We start from the raw sequence: 18,268 nt of genomic DNA on the forward strand, positions 1-18,268 counted from the left end.
CACACAATCCGTTGTCTACAGCCAAGCTCTAAGATACAACCGCATTTGCTCTGATCCCTCAGACAGAGACAAACACCTACAGAATCTCTATCAAGTGTTCTTAAAACTGCAATACCCACCTGGTGAAGTGAAGAAACAGATTGACAGAGCCAGAAGAGTACCCAGAAGTTACCTACTACAGGACAGGCCCAACAAAGAAAGTAACAGAACGCCACTAGCCGTCACCTACAGCCCCCAACTAAAACCTCTCCAACACATCATCAAGGATCTACAACCTATCCTGAAGGACGACCCATCACTCTCACAGACCTTGGGAGACAGGCCAGTCCTTGCTTACAGACAACCCCCCAATCTGAAGCAAATACTCACCAGCAACCACACACCACACAACAAAAACTCTAACCCAGGGACCAAACCCTGCTACAAACCCCGGTGCCAACTCTGTCCACATATCTGTTCAAGGGACACCATCATAGGACCTAACCACATCAGCCACACCATCCGGGTCTCGTTCACCTGCACATCTACCAATGTGATAGATGCCATCATGTGCCAGCAATGCCCCTCTGCCATGTACATTGGCCAAACGGACAGTCTCTACGCAAAAGAATAAATGGACACAAATCTGACTTCAGGAATCATAACATTCAAAAACCTGTAGGAGAACACTTCAATCTCTCTGGTCACTCAATAACAGACCTCAAAGTGGCAATTCTTCAACAAAAAAACTTGAAAAACAGACTCCAACGTGGAGCTGCAGAACTGGAATTAATTTGCAAACTAGATACCATCAGATTAGGCCTGAATAGAGACTGGGAGTGGTTGGGTCATTACAAAACCTAAACTTAATATCCCTATTAGTAATTTCTTCCTACTGTTACTCACACCTTCTTGTCAACTGTCTGTAGCAGGCCACTTCAAAAGTTATTTCTCCTCCCTTGGTATCCTGCTGTTAATTGATGTATCTCGTTAGACTGACCTAACCAGTGATGAGCTGCCAAAATCTTAACAACCAGTTCCCTCCTCACCCCACGAGGGGGTCGTTGCCCACCCTCGCCCCCCAGGACCCCTGCCCCATCCACCACCTCCTGTCCCCTGACTGCCCCCAGAACCGGGCAGGAGGGTCTCATGGGCTACCGTAGTGGGTGCCCACCCCACCCCTAAGAGCCAGAGGGACCTGCCGGGGGGCGAGGTGGGGAGTCCTGGCGGTGCTTACCTGGGGCAGCTCCCAGGAAGCATCCGGCAGGTCCCTCTGGCTCCTAGGGGTGCGGGAGTGAAGCTAGGGGGGAGCAGGGGGAGTGGCCACTACCCCCACTGATCACATCAAAAGTGGTGCCTTAGGCGCCGACTCCCTGGGTGTCCGGGGCTGGAGCCCCCATGGGGAAAATTTGGTGAGTGCAGAGCACCCACCAGCAGTTCCCCACCCCGCGCCTGGCCTCAGCTCACCTCCACTCTGCCTCCTCCCCTGAACACATCGCCCCGCTCTGCTTCTCCCCCCCCCACTTCCCGCAAATCAGCTGTTCGGCGGGAAGCCAGGGAGGGCTGAGAAGCAGGCGGCGGCTTCCCGCTCAGGCCGAGGGTGGCGGAGGTGAGCTGGGGTGGGGAGCGGTTCCCCTGCGCCCCCCGGGTTACCTGGTGCGGCGCAGGCAGCCCTCCTCGTGCCCCCCTGCCTCAGCTCCCCTCCGCTCTGCCTCCCTGGGCCTCAGTGCGAAGCCACCGCCCGCTTCTCAGCCCCCCCAGCTTCCCGCGCGAACAGCTGATTCGCGGAAAGCCGGGGGGAGGCGTTCAGGGGAGGAGGCAGAGGTGGAGCGGAGATGAGGTGGGGCCGGGAGCTGCTGGTGGGTGCTCTGCACCCTTCCCCTTGGGTGCTCCAGGCGCCACTTTGGGCCGGTTAAATTTAGAAGCCCTTTTAGAGTCGGTTCTCCCTTGCAGAACACCTGGTTCTCGCGCACTGGTGGGAACGGCTCCAGCTCACCACTGGACCAAACACTTGGTAAAGCAACCCACATCCTTTCATGCATTTATACCTGCTCCAGTATCTTTTACTTCATGCATCTGATGAAGTGGGTTCTAGCCCACGAAAGCTTATGCCCAAATAAATTTGTTAGTCTCTAAGGTGCCACAAGACCAAGCAAAGTACAGAGAGAAACAGGAAGAGAAAGGGGGAGTCTCCTTTCAAAATACAACCAGTGCCAGGTAGTGTCACTGATCTGCAAAGCTTCCAGGTGTAGGTAACTTCTCTACTAATACTGACAGACATACTTCAGGAGGGTGTTGGAAGAGCTAATTAGTTAATTGAAAAAGCTATTTTGGACTGGAATAGGAGTCATGTTGCTAATAGGCTGATTCGACATAAATAGGACTGCGATTCCAGAAAGATTAATAAGACATGTCTCTGTCTTCTTCATTCTCAGAGAGGAGGTGGAGTCCAACCTGACGTTCCTGGGACTTCTGATAATGGAAAATCGGCTGAAGGCAGAGACCAAGCCTGTGCTGGAAGAACTCAGCGCTGCCCGCATCAGGAGTGTTATGGTCACAGGTAGCTACACAGGGACATCCTTTTATGCTGTTGCTTGGTCACTGGCGTTGAGTAGAAGAAATAGTGATTTTCAGTCAACTGTATCCCAGGAAGCAGCCGTGTTAGAGTCGCGGCTCCTGCTTGAACCCCGTGTGTGTGTCCCTGAAAATTATCCCAGCCTCTTCAAACAATTATCCCAGCCCCTTGAACTCCTAATGCAGGCCTGGCTTCCTCCTCCATCAGGCCCCCTTTCTCCACAGTCCAGCTGCTGGGCTGACTTAGGCTCAGAATCTCTCTCCCTGCCCCCGGCTATCAGGCCTCTTGCTGTCATCTCTGGTTCTGCGTAACGTGCCAGTGACTCTGTCCCACTCCCTTCTCTGCCTCCCCTCCCCCATGTCCCCCTTGTTCTGCAATGAAAGTGGGAGAGCGGGGTGCTGTGGGGGGATAGCAGGAGGGTTGCCAGGCGTCCAGTTTTTGACCGGAACTCCAGGTCGAAAAGGGACCCTGGTGTCTCTGGTCAGCAGTGCCGACCGGGCCGTTAAAAGTTCAGTCGATGGCACAGCAGGGGCCTGGGGCTAAGGCAGGTTCCCTGCCTGCCCTCGCTCCACGCGGCTCCCGTAATTGGCCGCCAGGTCCCTGTGGCCACTAGGCCAGTGGGCGGTCAGGGAGGTGCCACGTGCTCCCTGTGCCCCGTGGTGGAACCGCGATCAATGGGAGCTGCGGGCGGCACCTGTGGGGCCAAGGGCAATTCACGGAGCCTCACTGGCTGCCCATGTACCTAGGGGCTGCAGGGACCTGGTGGCCGCTTCCTGGGAGCCATGGTAAGTGCCACTGGGACCCTGCACGCACACACACACACACACCCCGCATCCCAACCCCTTGCCTCAGCCCAGAATCCCCTCCCACACCCAAACTGCCTCCCGGAGCCCACTCCCCGCAATCCCTCCAACATCTTGCCCCAGCCCTAAGTCCCCTCCGTCACCCCAAGCCCTTCATCCTCGGCCCCACCCCAGAGCCTGCACCCCCAGCCGAAGCCCTCACCTCCCTCCCGCATGCCGAACCCCTCAGCCCCCAGCCCAGAGACCCTTCCTGCACCCCAAACCCCTCATCCCCAGCCCCACCCCAGAGCCTGTACCCCAGCCGGAGGTCTCACACCCCTGCACCCCACCCCCCTGCCCCAGCCCGGAACCCTCTCCCGTACCCCAAACCCCTCATCCCTGGCTTCACCCCAGAGTCCACACCCCCAGCCACAGTCCTCACCCCTTCCCACACCCCAACCCCCTGCCCCAGCTCTGTGAAAGTGAGTGAGGATGGGGGAGAGCGAGTGACCGGGGGGGGGGGGGGATGGAACAAGCAGGCGGCCGGGCCTTGGGGAAGGGGCAGGGCAGGGGTGTTCAGTTTTGTGCAATTAGAAAGTTGGCAATCCTAGATGCCAGGAGAAGGACTGAGTGAGCTTTCTCATGGTACAGTTACCTTGCTTGTGCTTTCTTGGTTTTTGCCCCTTTTTGGTACCCAGCCTACCCTAGGGCTGTGCCAGGACAATCAAGGAATTTTCTGTCACTGTTACACCAGCAACTCAGCAGTTAATTCCTTTTTATTCTTTTACCTTCTTCCAGGCTGAACCGGTACATAGGTCCCCTTCTGACAGGGAATCTATTAGTATTTTCTCAGCTGGATTCAAACAAGATCAGATAAAATGTTAATTTTAAAGGCAGGCCTGAGCTGGAAAAATTAATTCACATTCAAAATGGCTGTGGACCATTTTTCTGTGCTGTTAAACAACTGCCATTTTCCACCCCAATGTTTCGACAGTGGGTAAAGTGAACTCTGTGTATATCAAAGGGATTGTAAAGTTCTGTGGTATCCTTAGGAAGAACGGTACATTGTGAATGGAAGGCAACGGTATTATAAAAACATGCAGATGCAACCATTGAAATCTCTCTGGTACCGAGAGTCTGTGAGATCACACGGAATTCAGGGAAAAGTTTACATTTCCTCCAGCCTCAAGGTTTAAAATCCACATTAGACAAAACTGCAGATGACACCTCCCTCCCGACTTGATTTTTCTAGGTGACAACATACAGACAGCGGTTACTGTGGCCAAAAATGCTGGCATGATTTCTCAGACCAGTCAAGTGATTCTCGTTGAAGCAAATGAGCTATCAGGTTCCCCCTCAGCATCCATCACCTGGAAGCTACTGGAAGAAAGCAAACCGAATGGCTACAGAAACCTGGTGAGTGCTAAACGGGCAGGTCTCAGGTGATGGGAGAATAAATGGAACACTGGCATCTAGGCCATCTTAGTGATGCTGGTGTAACTCACTGGGGTTACTCTGGTACCCCTGACATCAGAGACTGCCTGTTAGTCCCCATCTGTGCTACAGAACATGCTGTGTTGGGAAAGTGTTTAAAGAGAAAGTGATTGTTAAATTGCTTTACTTGTATTTCAGTGTGTTGCCATTTTAATGATCTGGGATGTGACTTTGTTAACGCGGATTTTGCAAGCCCTTCTAGACTAGACTTGAGAATGGCTTTCCAGGAGCCATGTTAAAGGTTTGTCCCAGTCCCACTGGTAATGCCAGCATGGTAGCTGAAACCTGTTTCAAGACTGTTTCTTCATATGGTATGTTGTATGGTGCAGCTGGCCTTTAGACTTTGTGAACATGCCCGGCAGGGAACAGCCTTGCCCTGACTGGAAGGGATGGAACAGAGGTGAGCAGAGAGGAAAATCCCTGTATGTGCAAGTAAAACATTGATTAAATCAAAAAGAAAAGGAGTACTTGTGGCACCTTAGAGACTAACAAATTTATCACAAAAGCTTATGCTCTAATAAATTTGTTAGTCTCTAAGGTGCCACAAGTACTCCTTTTCTTTTTGCAAATACAGACTAACACGGCTGCTACTCTGAAACCATTGATTAAATCAGTTTTTAAAAATTACATATACAAGTGCAAGGTTAGGCTAATTATGGTAAGAAAACACATACACAATGACACCGAGACGTGCCCGTGATGGTGTCTTTTTCCCTGCCAAAGATCAATATTAATCTGAGTCACTGACAATTGGAGGAGTGGATCCCTATTTGACAGAGCTGGTTACTGGGTGTAGACAGATAGGAGAAGATGACTGCAGGTGTCCTTGGAGAGGTCCCCAAAGTTCTGAGTGGGTCCCACTTGCCTGTAATCCAGTTTCAGCAGCATCGTTAACATCCTAGGTCCCGCATCGGGTATTATTAATTCTACAGTTTACTGCCAAAGTGCTGTGGCCTGAGAAGAGCCAATATCTATCTCTGTTACTTACCTGGTCCCATTCCCCTAGCATCTGAGCACCTCCTAATCTTTCATGTGTTTATCTTCACACCACCCCTGGTTATCCCCCCATTTTACAGATGGGGAACTGAGGGGCTAAGGGACTGGCCCAAGGTCACAGAGCAGCAGGGATCTGAACCAAGGTCTCCCACCTCCTAGTCTAGTGTTCTAACCACTGGACATCTTTCCTCTCTACAAAATAGAGCACCAGGTCATCTTTTAAGTCCATCGTATGGAAATAACTCTGGCCTGATTTATAGGAGACTTACATTCAAGTTGGGGGAAGATTCCGCTCTGAAGTTGGATGTAGCAGTTACCATTTTGCCATGACTGGAAAATCCTACCAGGTCATTACACAGCATTTCAGCTATTTACTTCCAAAGGTAAGTTGTGGGCTATTTGCACTGTGGTCCTGCTCCAAGTAAAGACAGGGGAGATCATTCTTAGATGTGCTCTCGACTTGTTTTACTCACAACAGTCTAGTTAAGTCGAACCATTGCATATTTAGGATTAAGCCGGTGACTCAAACAACCTGCCAGTCCTTTGTTCCCTGATTTGTTTTAGTGCAGGTTCATTCATTGCCCATTCCATTTTCAGATCCTGCAGAAGTCCCATGTGAAGTGAGTTTTAGGATTTATGCTGCTCCTTATTCACGCTCATCACTGCTGGACTTCTTAACCAAGTGGAGTTGAAAAAGCACACTAAAGGATTTTCAATCATTTTCTCCTTTCAGCTCCTGGTCAATGGGACAGTTTTTGCTAGAATGTCTCCAGGTCAGAAATCCAGCCTGGTGGAGGAGTTTCAAAAGTTGGAGTAAGTTTTTTATGAACATTCAAAGATTGAAAGTACTGGATTAATTCACAGGCTGGAGGGGAGTCAAATGAGAATCATCAGCTCCTATCCAGCATCTTGGAATTTGAACTGGAAACTGTGTGCCTGATGGGAAATCCCAAATCTGAGTCTCCTACAAAAATATAGCTTGGCAAATATTTCCCCTAAGCACATTAAAGAAGAGCCACTGAGGGGGTCTGTGAAGCCTTATAGTCCCAGCTAGCAGGCTGGGCAGCCCAAAACATAACATGTCCCGCACTCAGACTTCCCTGTGGTCTCACCCATCTCACATTTATTCTGCTGCTTCACTGGAAAGAAAAAGAGGAGCTTGTCGCCTACACACAAGATTTAGGGAAATCTCCCCGAGTTGCAGCTCTGCTGATGTTGGTGGCATTTTTACCTCTCTCTCATCAAGGCCTATTTTGGGGTTAGAGAAAACAGTGGAACAAGCAGCTAGGCTCAGTCTGCACCAGCACTAGAGGAACTGGGAGAATTTCAGAAAATCTTCAGTATAGACAGCTGAGCTGAGTCCAGTTCAGGAACACACAAAATCCAGAGTCCTGGGCATGACGTATTTCAGTCACCTAGCCTGCCAGCTGGGACTTTACCGATGAAATATAAAGAATGACTTACACTAATGTAGTCCCTGTCAGGACCCCAGTTATGGGAGGCGGGCGGGTCAAGGACAGGGCCTAGGCTGGAGAGGACATGGTCTGAGTTCAGGGTACACGGTCCAGGCCATACGGGAGGCACGGTGTAGGATCAGGTCAGCGTGAAGGTCAAGGAGCCACACTGGGTTAGTCAAGGGAGCCAGCCAAAGTGGGATTAGGAAGGGTGAGATGTGAGGAATGGAGCAGAGGACCAGGACCAGGAGCTAGGCAAGGTGTCAGAAGTGCACTGCAGGCTGTTTGCAGCAGCAAGCCAGTGCTCTGCCTAGTTGCCAAGGCAGCCTCCAGCAGTTTTCCCTAGGCCTTAAATAGCATGCCTGGGCCAGTCAGGGAATGTGGCAGGCTCCACCAGCCAGGATCTCTGTGGGGGGCAGCATCCAGTGGTGCTAAAACCCGTAGGGCTTACCAGCTGCTATTCCTCACGTCCCCACACTGTCAGGAGGTGGTGTAGACATCACAGCCACCCAGGAGCCAGCAGACCTGGGTTCCAGCCCTGCAAGTCCTTGCAGCCCTTTCCATCTAAACATTAAACTAACCCCCACACTCGCTACAGGGCTCCCTTTGGCCCGTGCTGAAATGCTGTTTGGTTTGGTTTGCAGTTATTTTGTGGGCATGTGCGGAGATGGAGCCAATGACTGTGGGGTGAGTGGAAACCCAACTTAAACATTTTTTGAGAAGCGTAGTTCAGTGCTAGGGAAATACTCCAGATTTAGTAGCTCTGGAGAAGCAAGTTCTCCACAGAGCAGCTACATTAAGGACAGCGGACTTAGGCGATGATCCTATAGTGAGTTCCACCCAGGGACCAGAGCCATCCACAGTTGGAGCTCGTTGCAGAATTAGGGCCTTTGAGACCAATCCCATCTCCCCTAAAAGCCAATGAGCTGAGGTTGGGACTCCAGGCGTGCAGGGTTGGCAGCCGAAACCTGGGGCATGCGGGACATCAACTGAGACCCCGGGCGCATGGGGGGCAGCACCCCCCACACCTCTAGTTCCCGCGCCTATGTCCTGGTGTATGCCAGGGAAGGCAGCTGGAAGATACAGCTGACATGCCATAAGAGGGAACTAAGGAGATGCGTTAGAGCATCTCCCAGAGGGACTGGCCATGCCCCATCACCAGCCTGTATTGGGCACTTCTGGGGTGGCACTGGCTGACTCCCGGTGCCCCCGTGGAGTACACAGATGGCGTTGATTGGCGGGCTGGCCAGCCAGTCAGTGTGCATTGCCGGCAGGAGGGTACTGACCAGCGCTGTGTATTTCAGGCTTTGAAAATGGCCCATGCTGGGATATCGTTGTCTGAGCAGGAGGCGTCGGTGGCTTCACCTTTCACGTCCCGAACCCCCAGCATAGAGTGTGTGCCCGAGCTGATCAGGTGAGCGCAGACTCTTTGCACACAGCTATCGCAGAGAAATTGGTTCCTGTTCCACGTTACAGCTGGGCTTTCACAGCAGAACATACATCACACTCCATGGCCCTGAGGATGCGCTTTCACGGCTCCTGTCTAAGAGAACAGCTTTCACTACAAGGACTATTCACAGCCGCAAAGTGGGAGGCCTGCCACAGCTGCAGAGCATGTGGCTAAGAATGGGTTCAGTGCCAGGGAACTAGGAAGAAGAAGAAGAAGGAGCTATAGAAAGAGACACACGTGTCTGTTGTGCTAAATCTGGGCACTGCTATAGTGTCCTCCATCACAGGGCCCTGCCACACTGTGCAAACAGCTAACAAAATAACACTTTGTGGTGCCATCCCCTGAGGATCTCAAAGCTCATAATGAACGCTTGCAATACCCCGCAAGGTAGGGAAATAACATTATCCCCATTTTACTGCTTGGAAAAGGTGACATGTCATGTGACAAAGGTCCAGGATCACAGAACGAGTCACTTTCTTCTGACACTGAACAAGGAACTTTATCAGAATAAGGAAAACAGTGTTATCCTTAGCACGTCTCTCTCTACTGCTTTATTGTAGAGCTTCTGCCTAGAGCCTTTCCCACCAACCCACCCACCACAGCTTAAAGAGACAGGATTTCTATCTACACAACACAGTGAGCTAGTAGGAAAGTTGGGAATAGAACCCAGGAGTCCTGAGTGCTAGAGTACTGCTCTAACTAATAGACTTGCTGCCTCAGAGAACACTCCTCTGCTTTGTTTGCACTTGAAATTGATGAGCTACTGGGTTTCATTGTAGGAAGGTCAGGGCCCTGATTTCACATAGCTGAGACAGCCGTGTTCCTCCATTGATTTGAAAAGCTTGGGGAAGAGCCCCTTGGTGTATTGTTGCCTTACTGAGAACTCTTAGCACCCCCAGCACACTTTACATTTTCAATGCACTTTATAAACATTAGCTAGCCAGTGTCTTGAGGCGAACGGCATCAGGACTACTCCCATGAGTCGGGGTTAGCAGGGTCACTTCCTACTGCTGCATAGCAGCATTTCAGCGAAGGAATTCATTGCTACAGAATTCTGATTAAGAAGTACAGGCCCAGACAATAATTTGTCAGGGATTCATCATCCCATAACTCATGCACTACTTTTCAACCTGACTTTCAAAGGACTGAGGAAAGCTGCACTCCCCCCCACCCCCCGCCATCCTCTAATCATTATCATCTTTTCTCTTCCGTCACAGGCAAGGTCGCGCTGCTCTCGTCACTTCATTCTGTATGTTTAAGTACATGGCACTGTACAGCACCATCCAGTATCTTGGTGTTCTCCTGCTTTACTGGGTATGGCTCTGAGACCAGGAGTTTGTCAGTTAGAACAGAAGCAGGCCACTGCTCCCATAGAGGGGGAGGAGGGTCTAATGGTCAAGACACAGCCAGGAGAGCTGGTTTCTTCTCCCAGCTGAGCCACAGACTCCTTGTGTGACCTATGGCAAGTTGCTGAACTGCTATGTGCCTCAGTCTCTGCATCTGTAAAATGGAGCGACTTTTGCCACTGAGTTCAGGGGGAGAAGGGCCAGGCCCAAAGCAGGGCCGGACAAATGCACACACAGAAAGCAAGATGCAGCATGCTATCTCAGGCAAAGACGTGCTCAGGAGAGGGAGGGTGAGAAAAGAGGCTAAGGGATTACTTGCAGAGGGGGGCCTGCAGGAGAGGAGAGAGGTACTTTGGCAGATGAGCACAGGAAAACTTTTCAGCTGTTAAAAAGTGCATTGGCCAATAATGCCAGAGCGCCCTAAATTGCCTTTGGATGGAGCCTTCCCATTTAGTGAGGAGGGATTTGCATTCAGAAATCATCTGGTATCAAGAAAAGAACTTGCCCTTCAGATCAGTCTCTCTTCATTTTTTTGAATGAGCTGGAAGGATTATTAGCCTGCACAATGTCCATGCACAAAATGATTGTATTTAGTGCAAGCTCTGCGACAGTGCCTCTTGGAAGGAGTGTCACCCATGGTGTACATTATCTGGCTAGCATCAGAGGGGCAGCTGTGTTAGTTTAGATATGTAGAAGCGGCAAAGAGTCCTGTGGCACCTTATAGACTAACAGACATATCAGAGCATAAGCTTTCGTGCGTGAATACCCACTTTGTCGGATTATCTGGCTGAATAGCATTCCCGAGGCTTTCAGAACAAACTGCAGATTATCAGCCCTATGGAAACACTGTGGGTTTATGAAACAAACAACCCTAAGGCAAATGTCTGATTTCTGTTTTCTTTTTGTTTCTCCTTTCAGCAACTAAACTCCTTTGGGAATTACCAATTTCTATTCCAAGATCTGGCTCTTACCACTGTAATTGGTATAACAAGTAAGCTCCATAGTCACCTTTTGTGTCGGTGTGAGAATAGATCTCAGCTTATTTCCTCCTTCTGGATGTGTATAATCCTGCACACTGAAAAAGAAAAAGAAAGCTACCCTGCAGCGAGTACAGTATATTTAAATCAGCAGAGCGGGCTTACTGTGCAATAAGAGAAAAGGGTTGTGAGCAGATGGGAAATCCTCGGGGCTAGGCTGATAGGCAGCCAGATCTAGAGTGACTCTCAGTACCTGGGAGAATTCCTTATGGGATAGAGACAACAGCAGCTCGTGCAGAGAAACTTGAGGTGGAAAGGAAACTCAGGGCCTTCTCTACTCACGAGGCAAGGCTGGAAGATCCTAGGGGCAGCAGATACAGAAGAAGCCATGCAGAAGTGAAAGAGTGTAGGGGTACACTGCGGGAGGGCCCAATAGTAAGCCACAGCCAGTGGAGTAAGGTCAAAAGTTCCCAGTTCCCAGTTCAACTGCAATCAGAGAAGCTCGTTCGCTCCTTGATACAGGTTAAAATCCCTGGAACCAGGGTAAAATCTTTGTGCAAGCAGCCAGCATGACCATGTAGAACCCAGCACTGAGTGGCCCAACAGATTTGTTTAGAACCCCTTTGGGGATTCACAGCTTGTTCCAAGATCTGGCTCTTGTCACTATAATTCACTGCAACAGCTGTAACAAGTCAGCTCCATAAAAGCCTGTATGGGAGAGAATGGGTCTGCAGCTGATGGCCACTCATAATACAGCATATAATAAACTGAATGCCCATACAGCGCATTACAGTTGTGCATAAAAGAGGTGAGTGTAATGTTATAAGGGAAAGTGGGGGAAGGAATAGCCTCATGGATACACTCTCCTCTGCTCTATCTTGCCACTGTAGACAAACAAGACAGCTTTACTGTGAATTTTCTCCATAGCACTCTCCACATTTAAAGACCATGATTACAGATTTACACCATAAGATCTAACACTATGGACGCACAGATCTAGAAAAGAGGCCAGGCAGGAAAGTGGTTTTCGTTTAAGGTTGAAAATGGTTCGGAGAGCTAAGGCAGAGACATGCAATAAGGACATGCTAGATGTCAGAAGCAGTGGAGTAGAAAGCTGGGCACTGCTGGTGGAAGGAGGAAACCAGTGCTAGATAAGAGAGAAGGGAAAAGAGAAAGACAAGTTTGAGACAGACAAGAGTAAATCCCTGGGGAGCTCTAAGAACACGGAGAGTAAGGACGGGGTGCTATGCCTGCAGTGTTTTGTGTATGTGTGAAGGCAGACAGCAGTGCTCTGCACATGGTGGGGTTCAGAGAGCTGGGGAAGGACCTCAATTACATCAGTTTTAAAAGTGCCAGCCATGACTCTTGGTGCCTAATGAGAGCTTCCTTGCTATGAACCCCCTGCTTGGCATCAGGATATTCCACCGAGCTTTTCCTCTTCCGATGCTAGGGTAAATCAGGAGTAACTCCCCTGAAGCCAAGCTAGCCCCCAGTGTGCACATGAGGGGAACAGCAGGCCTGGGATTTTTCCAAAATAACTTCACAGACGTCTGATGCTGTTAATTAACCCTAAATGGCTGATAATATAGTGTTAAGCTGCTGGTATCTTGGATGTACTAGTAAAAAAAACCCCATTCTTCTATCAGTGAGTTTGAACGGTGCCTACCCAAAGCTGGCCCCGTACAGGCCTCCGGGCCAGCTGATCTCACCCCCCTTGCTGCTGTCCGTGGTCCTAAACATCCTGTTCAGTCTGTGCATGCAGGTTTTTGGCTTTGTGACCGTCCAGAAGCAGTCCTGGTATGCTCAGCACAACATCTACAGGTAAGCCCTGTTCTCAGGACTCCAAACACAGTGGTGCTGGCATACATGTAGCTATTGACAAGCTTGGGAACTGGGCTAGGCCAGTGATTATGTGTAATATAGCTTCTGCTGAACTCACAGCAGGATGGTCGAGCAGTAGAGACCAGAAAGTGAGCTCCCAGAGCACAGGTACTGCTAGGCCAGGTGGGGCAAGGGGAGGGTGAACACCTGATGATGTTCATCACAGTGCTCAGACTCACTCTGCATGCGTCTGCTTTGGCAGCCACATTGAGGAGGCTGGTGTAGACAGGCTGGGGTTTTCCTTGAATGAGTCATTGGCCCTGGTGTGTTACGCATAGTCCAGGAATTCTACATCACTTGGGTACAATTTCTAATAGCAAAAGGAAGAGTATCTGGGCAGTAGTTACTGCTGCAAAGGTTCCTGTTTGGTTCCATGTAAATGTCAATATGCCACCTGGGTCCCATTACAACTGATGGCAAAGATCTGGGAAGGGGAAGTATGGTCTAGTGGTTTGCGCACAGGCACTGGATGTCAGGAGTCTGGGGATCTAGTGCCACCTCTGCCATTGCCTCACTGTTGGGCAGGTCAATTCCCCTCTCCCTGCCTCATCTGTAAAGCAGGGATAACAAAAGGTACCTCCTTCTCAGAGCCGCCAGAGGCCCATTCATTAGTGACTGAGAACGCTCTGGGAGTCCCAGTTGGAGCTGGTACAGCTGCGCCAGCTGTCATTACTGACCACAAGGCCTCCTCTTACACAGTGCCTGCCTCCGCGGGAATAAAAGCCATGTGGAGAATTCTTCCTCCACTGCCACCATCGGCTTCACTGGGATGGAGCATGCCGATGGCAGAGAGGTGGTGGACAATGGCTACAAGAGCTATGAAAACACCACAGTTTGGCTCCTCAGCACCATCAACTGCCTCATGATAGCACTGGTGTTCTCCAAGGGAAAGCCTTTCCGGCAGCCCGTATACACTAACTGTGAGTACAATGCACTGATTCTGTGTGACAGGCAGAGCATGGCCTGGCTCAGAGCCTGAGAAAGCCAGCTCACTAGGAAACACCCTGGCAAAAGCTTTGCTGGCCAACATTTTCAAAAATAAGGGACCAACAATTTTTCAAAAGCATCTAACTGATTGAGACGCATGGCTCCAATGGTTCCTGGAGCTCAGCACCTCTCAGAATTTGGCCCAGGCTTTGTGGATCTGTGATGCTCAGGATCTGAGCTGGTGACTGGGGCGCATTTCAGTAAGAGAGGAATCTAGAAAAGGGCAGCCTGTTTATCAGCTCCCCTGAACTGGTATGAAACAAACTACAAACAAATGGTATTTGGTGTCTGGTTGGCTGGTGGGGTGGGTGGCCTTTCCAAGGCTAATGTGGATCAGACACACATGTCAAAAAGAGAAGAACCAGAATGAAAGTGCCTGCTACCCACCAGCTTTTGCTTTGGGTATCTCTAAGAAGGCCTGTGCCCCCTGTAGCATGCTGATAAACCAATGTCTGAGAGGATTAGGATTCAGGGCATTAGTCTGGGCCCATCCGAAAGAAAAACTAAACTAAAACCAGAACATTTTCAATGGCCCCATCACCCAGTCAAGGGCCAGAATAGCAATGAGAATCCAGAGCTGACTGCCTATTAACTCACTGCCTGGCCCCCACAAAGACAAATTGAAAAGGAGAAAGTCCCTGGCTCTGTCTGGGAGTGCGCTCTGATGGCCTCTGTTGCCCACCTGGGAGAAAGCACTCCCGAGCCTCCAGCCGGCCGCTCACAAGGCCCGACCAAAAGTCAGAAATGAAGAAAACCTAGGAAGCTGTCTAGGCCTTTGCCTTGCCGCACAGCTCTCCCTTCCTCACCTCTGAGATTCCACCAGGAAATGCTCAGTGGGTCCAGCCCCAAGGGCTGCAATGGGAGGTGTTCATTGGGCTGATAACCCTTTCTGAGGGGCTGGTCCTAACGTTCCCAATCAGGCAAAACTCTCTTGGAATTTTCCTTGCTTTAGGGTTGAATTAACCCAGAGTGAGGACTGCATGTCTGGCTCTTGGTTAGGGGCACTGGCAGGGAAGGGCGTGAGCATCACATTTCTCCACAAGATGGTTAAGAGGTGACTTGATTGTGATTGCAAGTACCTGCCTGAAGAGATTTCTGATAGCAGAGGGCTTCTCAGTCCAGCATACAAAAGCGAAGCAAGATCCAGTGGCTGGAAGCTGACAACAGACTCATTCAGACTAGAAATAAGAGGCACACTTTAACAGGGAGGGTAATTCACCCCTAGCATACCTTACCTAGGCATGTGATAGATTCTTTGTCACTTGCAGTCTTTAATTAAGATCAGAAGTGATGTCCTGGGTCCCACTAAAGTCAATGGCAAAACTCCCGTTGACTTCAACAGGGGCAGGATTTCACCCTAGATTTCTTTCTAAGCACAAGTTACCAGGCTCGATCCAGGAATCATTGTGTGAGGTTCTCTGGCCTCTGTGATGCAGGAGGTCAGATTAGATCACAATGGCCCCTTCTGGCCTTAAAATCTATACATGTAAGGCTTGTCTCAGCCTCTCATGTGTGCCCTTGACTGACCAATGCTGGGTTTTTTTTACTCGGTTTATTTTCCTTTTGCTCCAAACTCTTCCCAGTTTCATTGAAGTTTTGCATGGCATGGTAAATGATGGGGGAGATACTCAGGCGTACATGTGAGCAGCTGAGGACGCTCATAACCACATTGTTTCATCTGACTGCTCTTGTCCCTTAGACATATTTGTACTTGTGCTAGCAGTGCAGCTGGGCATCTGTGTCTTCTTTGTGTTTGCCGACATTGACGGTCTCTACTCACAGATGGATGTAAGTATCATGTTAGGACATGTTCCCTGTGCTCTAACCCTGTATTTCATTAGAGACCCCGGACGGGTGAGGTAATATCTTTTATTGGACCAGCTTCTATTGGTGAGAGAGAGACAGGCTTTTGAGCTTATGCAGAGCTCTTCCTCAGGTCTGGGTGAGGTAAGGTCGAAAGCTTGTCTCTCTCACCAACAGAAGTTGGTCCAATAACAGATATTACAACCCCCATCTTGTCCCTCTAAAATCTTGGGACTGGCACAGTTACCACTGCATACTGTATTTCATTATCAGTCTGCACTAGGATCACATCAGACATCAGGCACAGAGTCTCACTGGGTGTTCCAGTAAGTCTGAAGCCACGCTAAGTTTAAAGTAGAGTTGAGTCAGATGTGAAGGACCGAGCAGTTCCTGGGGATCTGGGTATATGCATTCGGTCACCTCTACATTGCCAGACTGAAACTGGCTTGGATCTGGGCACTCTTACCACCTGATAGCTGGATAGAGACCTATGTATATTGTTCGGTCCAGTCCCTACCGGAGAGGTGTGTACATCACCAAACCCACCTTACTCAGTGCCCTTGTGGACTGGATACACCTGGAGGTGGCCACACCAGGTCAGTGTTAAAACATGGGACGGAGGCGGGGTGTGGAAGCTTGCACGGCTGCCTTCCATGTTGGCCCTGCTCTGCAAGCAGAGAGAGGACTGCATTCCCTGCGGCTGCCAGCAAGCGCCTTGCACCAGCACCAGAGTCACAGTCTAAGAAAAGCCAACTGTAGTCTAATGTGTGGCACATGCTCACAGTCCAGAGTCTACCGTGGCCTAGCCCACAGTGCACTAAAGTAGCATTTGAGTTCAGATAGCAATGTAAGGGCTATAGTAACTGCATCAGGAAATAGGGACACGCAGGAAACAGATCTGAGATTTCACTGCTCCTTACCAACCAGCCATGCTGAAAATGCCTCTCCCTCCAGAAAGAAAAGGAGTACTTGTGGCACCTTAGAGACTAACAAATTTATTAGAGCATAAGCTTTCGTGAGCTACAGCTCACTTCATCGGATGCATGAGCTGTAGCTCACGAAAACTTATGCTCTAATAAATTTGTTAGTCTCTAAGGTGCCACAAGTACTCCTTTTCTTTTTGCGAATACAGACTAACACGGCTGCTACTCTGAAATCTCCCTCCAGAGTAACTCCCAGCAAGCAGAGCATGTTGTAACTGGACAGCTACAGTTAACAGAATCAGCCACTAGCTGGCACTTTAAAGGAAACATTATCTCAGGTAGCTCCCTAGCCACAGTAACACATTCTCACCATCGCTGTTATAACGGACTAAAACTGGCTCTGGGAAGAATGGTCATGACAGCGATCTTATTTGAATCTGCTTGGAAGAGAGGAATTTAGTTTACATCATAGATAAAGCCTCAATATTTGGTGAGGAAAAATAGAAAAACGTGGGAACCCAAACTCTGGGTGAAAGCATCAATCCATACTTTGGATCTGGGCTCCAGCCCTCAAATGAGTTGAGCCAAAACCAGAGATTCCAAGACACCCAACCTTTGGGAAGTTTGGATCTGGATTCAGAGCTGGAATGACCTCTCTCTCACTCTTGGTCTTTAAAAAAGAAAGAGAGAAATTAGATTTCCTGTTGCAAAGCTGCAGGTCTATTTTCTCTGCTCAGTCATGAGATTAAAGGCTATTTCAGTTCTTCTTTATGAGGATTTCATCATGCTAGAGGGCAAGCTCACCTCCGTCAGCTCAGCAGATAGTGGCTACTACATCCAGCCAAACAAGGATGCTGTGCTCTGATGATGTCAGCTCACACAAATGCTTGCAGGTGCACACACATTGCTGACGGGCTTCCATCTTCCTTTCTCCCAGCTCGTGTGCACCCCCACCTTCTGGAGAATCTCCATGGTAATAATGCTGCTGGTCACATTTGCTGTGTCCTTTGTTGTAGAGGTGAGAGCCTGTGTTTAATTTCACCTTTAAGATTGTCCAAATAGCAAAATGGGTCTGGACTCTCCCCACTCCCTTGTCACTTGCAGAATTAATGACAAACGCTTTTACAACGGGTGAAAGAAAGGACTCGGTTGCACAGTGGAATTGGAGATGGCATTCGCTGCTACACAGGCTCATAGTGCCAAATGCTGTGTCTGTAGATGGGCCCGTTCATAACCAACAGTCTCACGTGGGTAGGGCTGCTAGGAAGAGCCTACAGCAGCCCTGTGCTTGGGGGATACATTTACCACTACAGGGGTCAAGAGGAACTGTGTACACCCTCCACCCCTCTGCTATCCCGGCCTATGCACCACAATGCCCAATTGGCTAATCACGGACTATATCTCTGGCATCCGGCACTGGGCAGGTCAGGCACCGGATGCGCGGGGGACTAAGGTCTGAGCTGGTAGGAAGACTCCTAAGAATTTCATTCTTCCCCTCCCTGCAGTAGCTTATCGGCAGGGCTCTTTCTGCAGAGGGAGCCCAACCGGCTCCCAAAACTCCACAGTGTGTTCTGGGGAAGGATGCTTTTCCCAGGGTGCTGGCTCTGCATATCACTCCCAT

The 18,268-nt window shown here is 49.9% G+C and overlaps 1 protein-coding gene across 1 annotated transcript in view; it reads left to right on the forward strand.

Annotated features, from left to right (window-relative positions):
* Positions 1–18,268, forward strand: part of LOC119861788 (probable cation-transporting ATPase 13A4) — a 66,540-nt gene that overhangs the window by 44,851 nt on the left and 3,421 nt on the right. The window contains exons 18-29 of the mRNA XM_038417333.2: positions 2,415–2,539; positions 4,589–4,752; positions 6,087–6,209; positions 6,560–6,639; positions 7,925–7,967; positions 8,585–8,694; positions 9,948–10,044; positions 10,995–11,067; positions 12,700–12,874; positions 13,634–13,854; positions 15,621–15,709; positions 17,585–17,665. Of these exons, the coding sequence (XP_038273261.1) occupies positions 2,415–2,539; positions 4,589–4,752; positions 6,087–6,209; positions 6,560–6,639; positions 7,925–7,967; positions 8,585–8,694; positions 9,948–10,044; positions 10,995–11,067; positions 12,700–12,874; positions 13,634–13,854; positions 15,621–15,709; positions 17,585–17,665 (1,381 nt within the window). The remainder of the gene's footprint in view (positions 1–2,414; positions 2,540–4,588; positions 4,753–6,086; positions 6,210–6,559; positions 6,640–7,924; positions 7,968–8,584; positions 8,695–9,947; positions 10,045–10,994; positions 11,068–12,699; positions 12,875–13,633; positions 13,855–15,620; positions 15,710–17,584; positions 17,666–18,268) is intronic.

This window comes from Dermochelys coriacea, chromosome 9 (genome assembly GCF_009764565.3).
Source record: "Dermochelys coriacea isolate rDerCor1 chromosome 9, rDerCor1.pri.v4, whole genome shotgun sequence".
Taxonomy (NCBI): Eukaryota; Metazoa; Chordata; order Testudines; family Dermochelyidae; genus Dermochelys; species Dermochelys coriacea.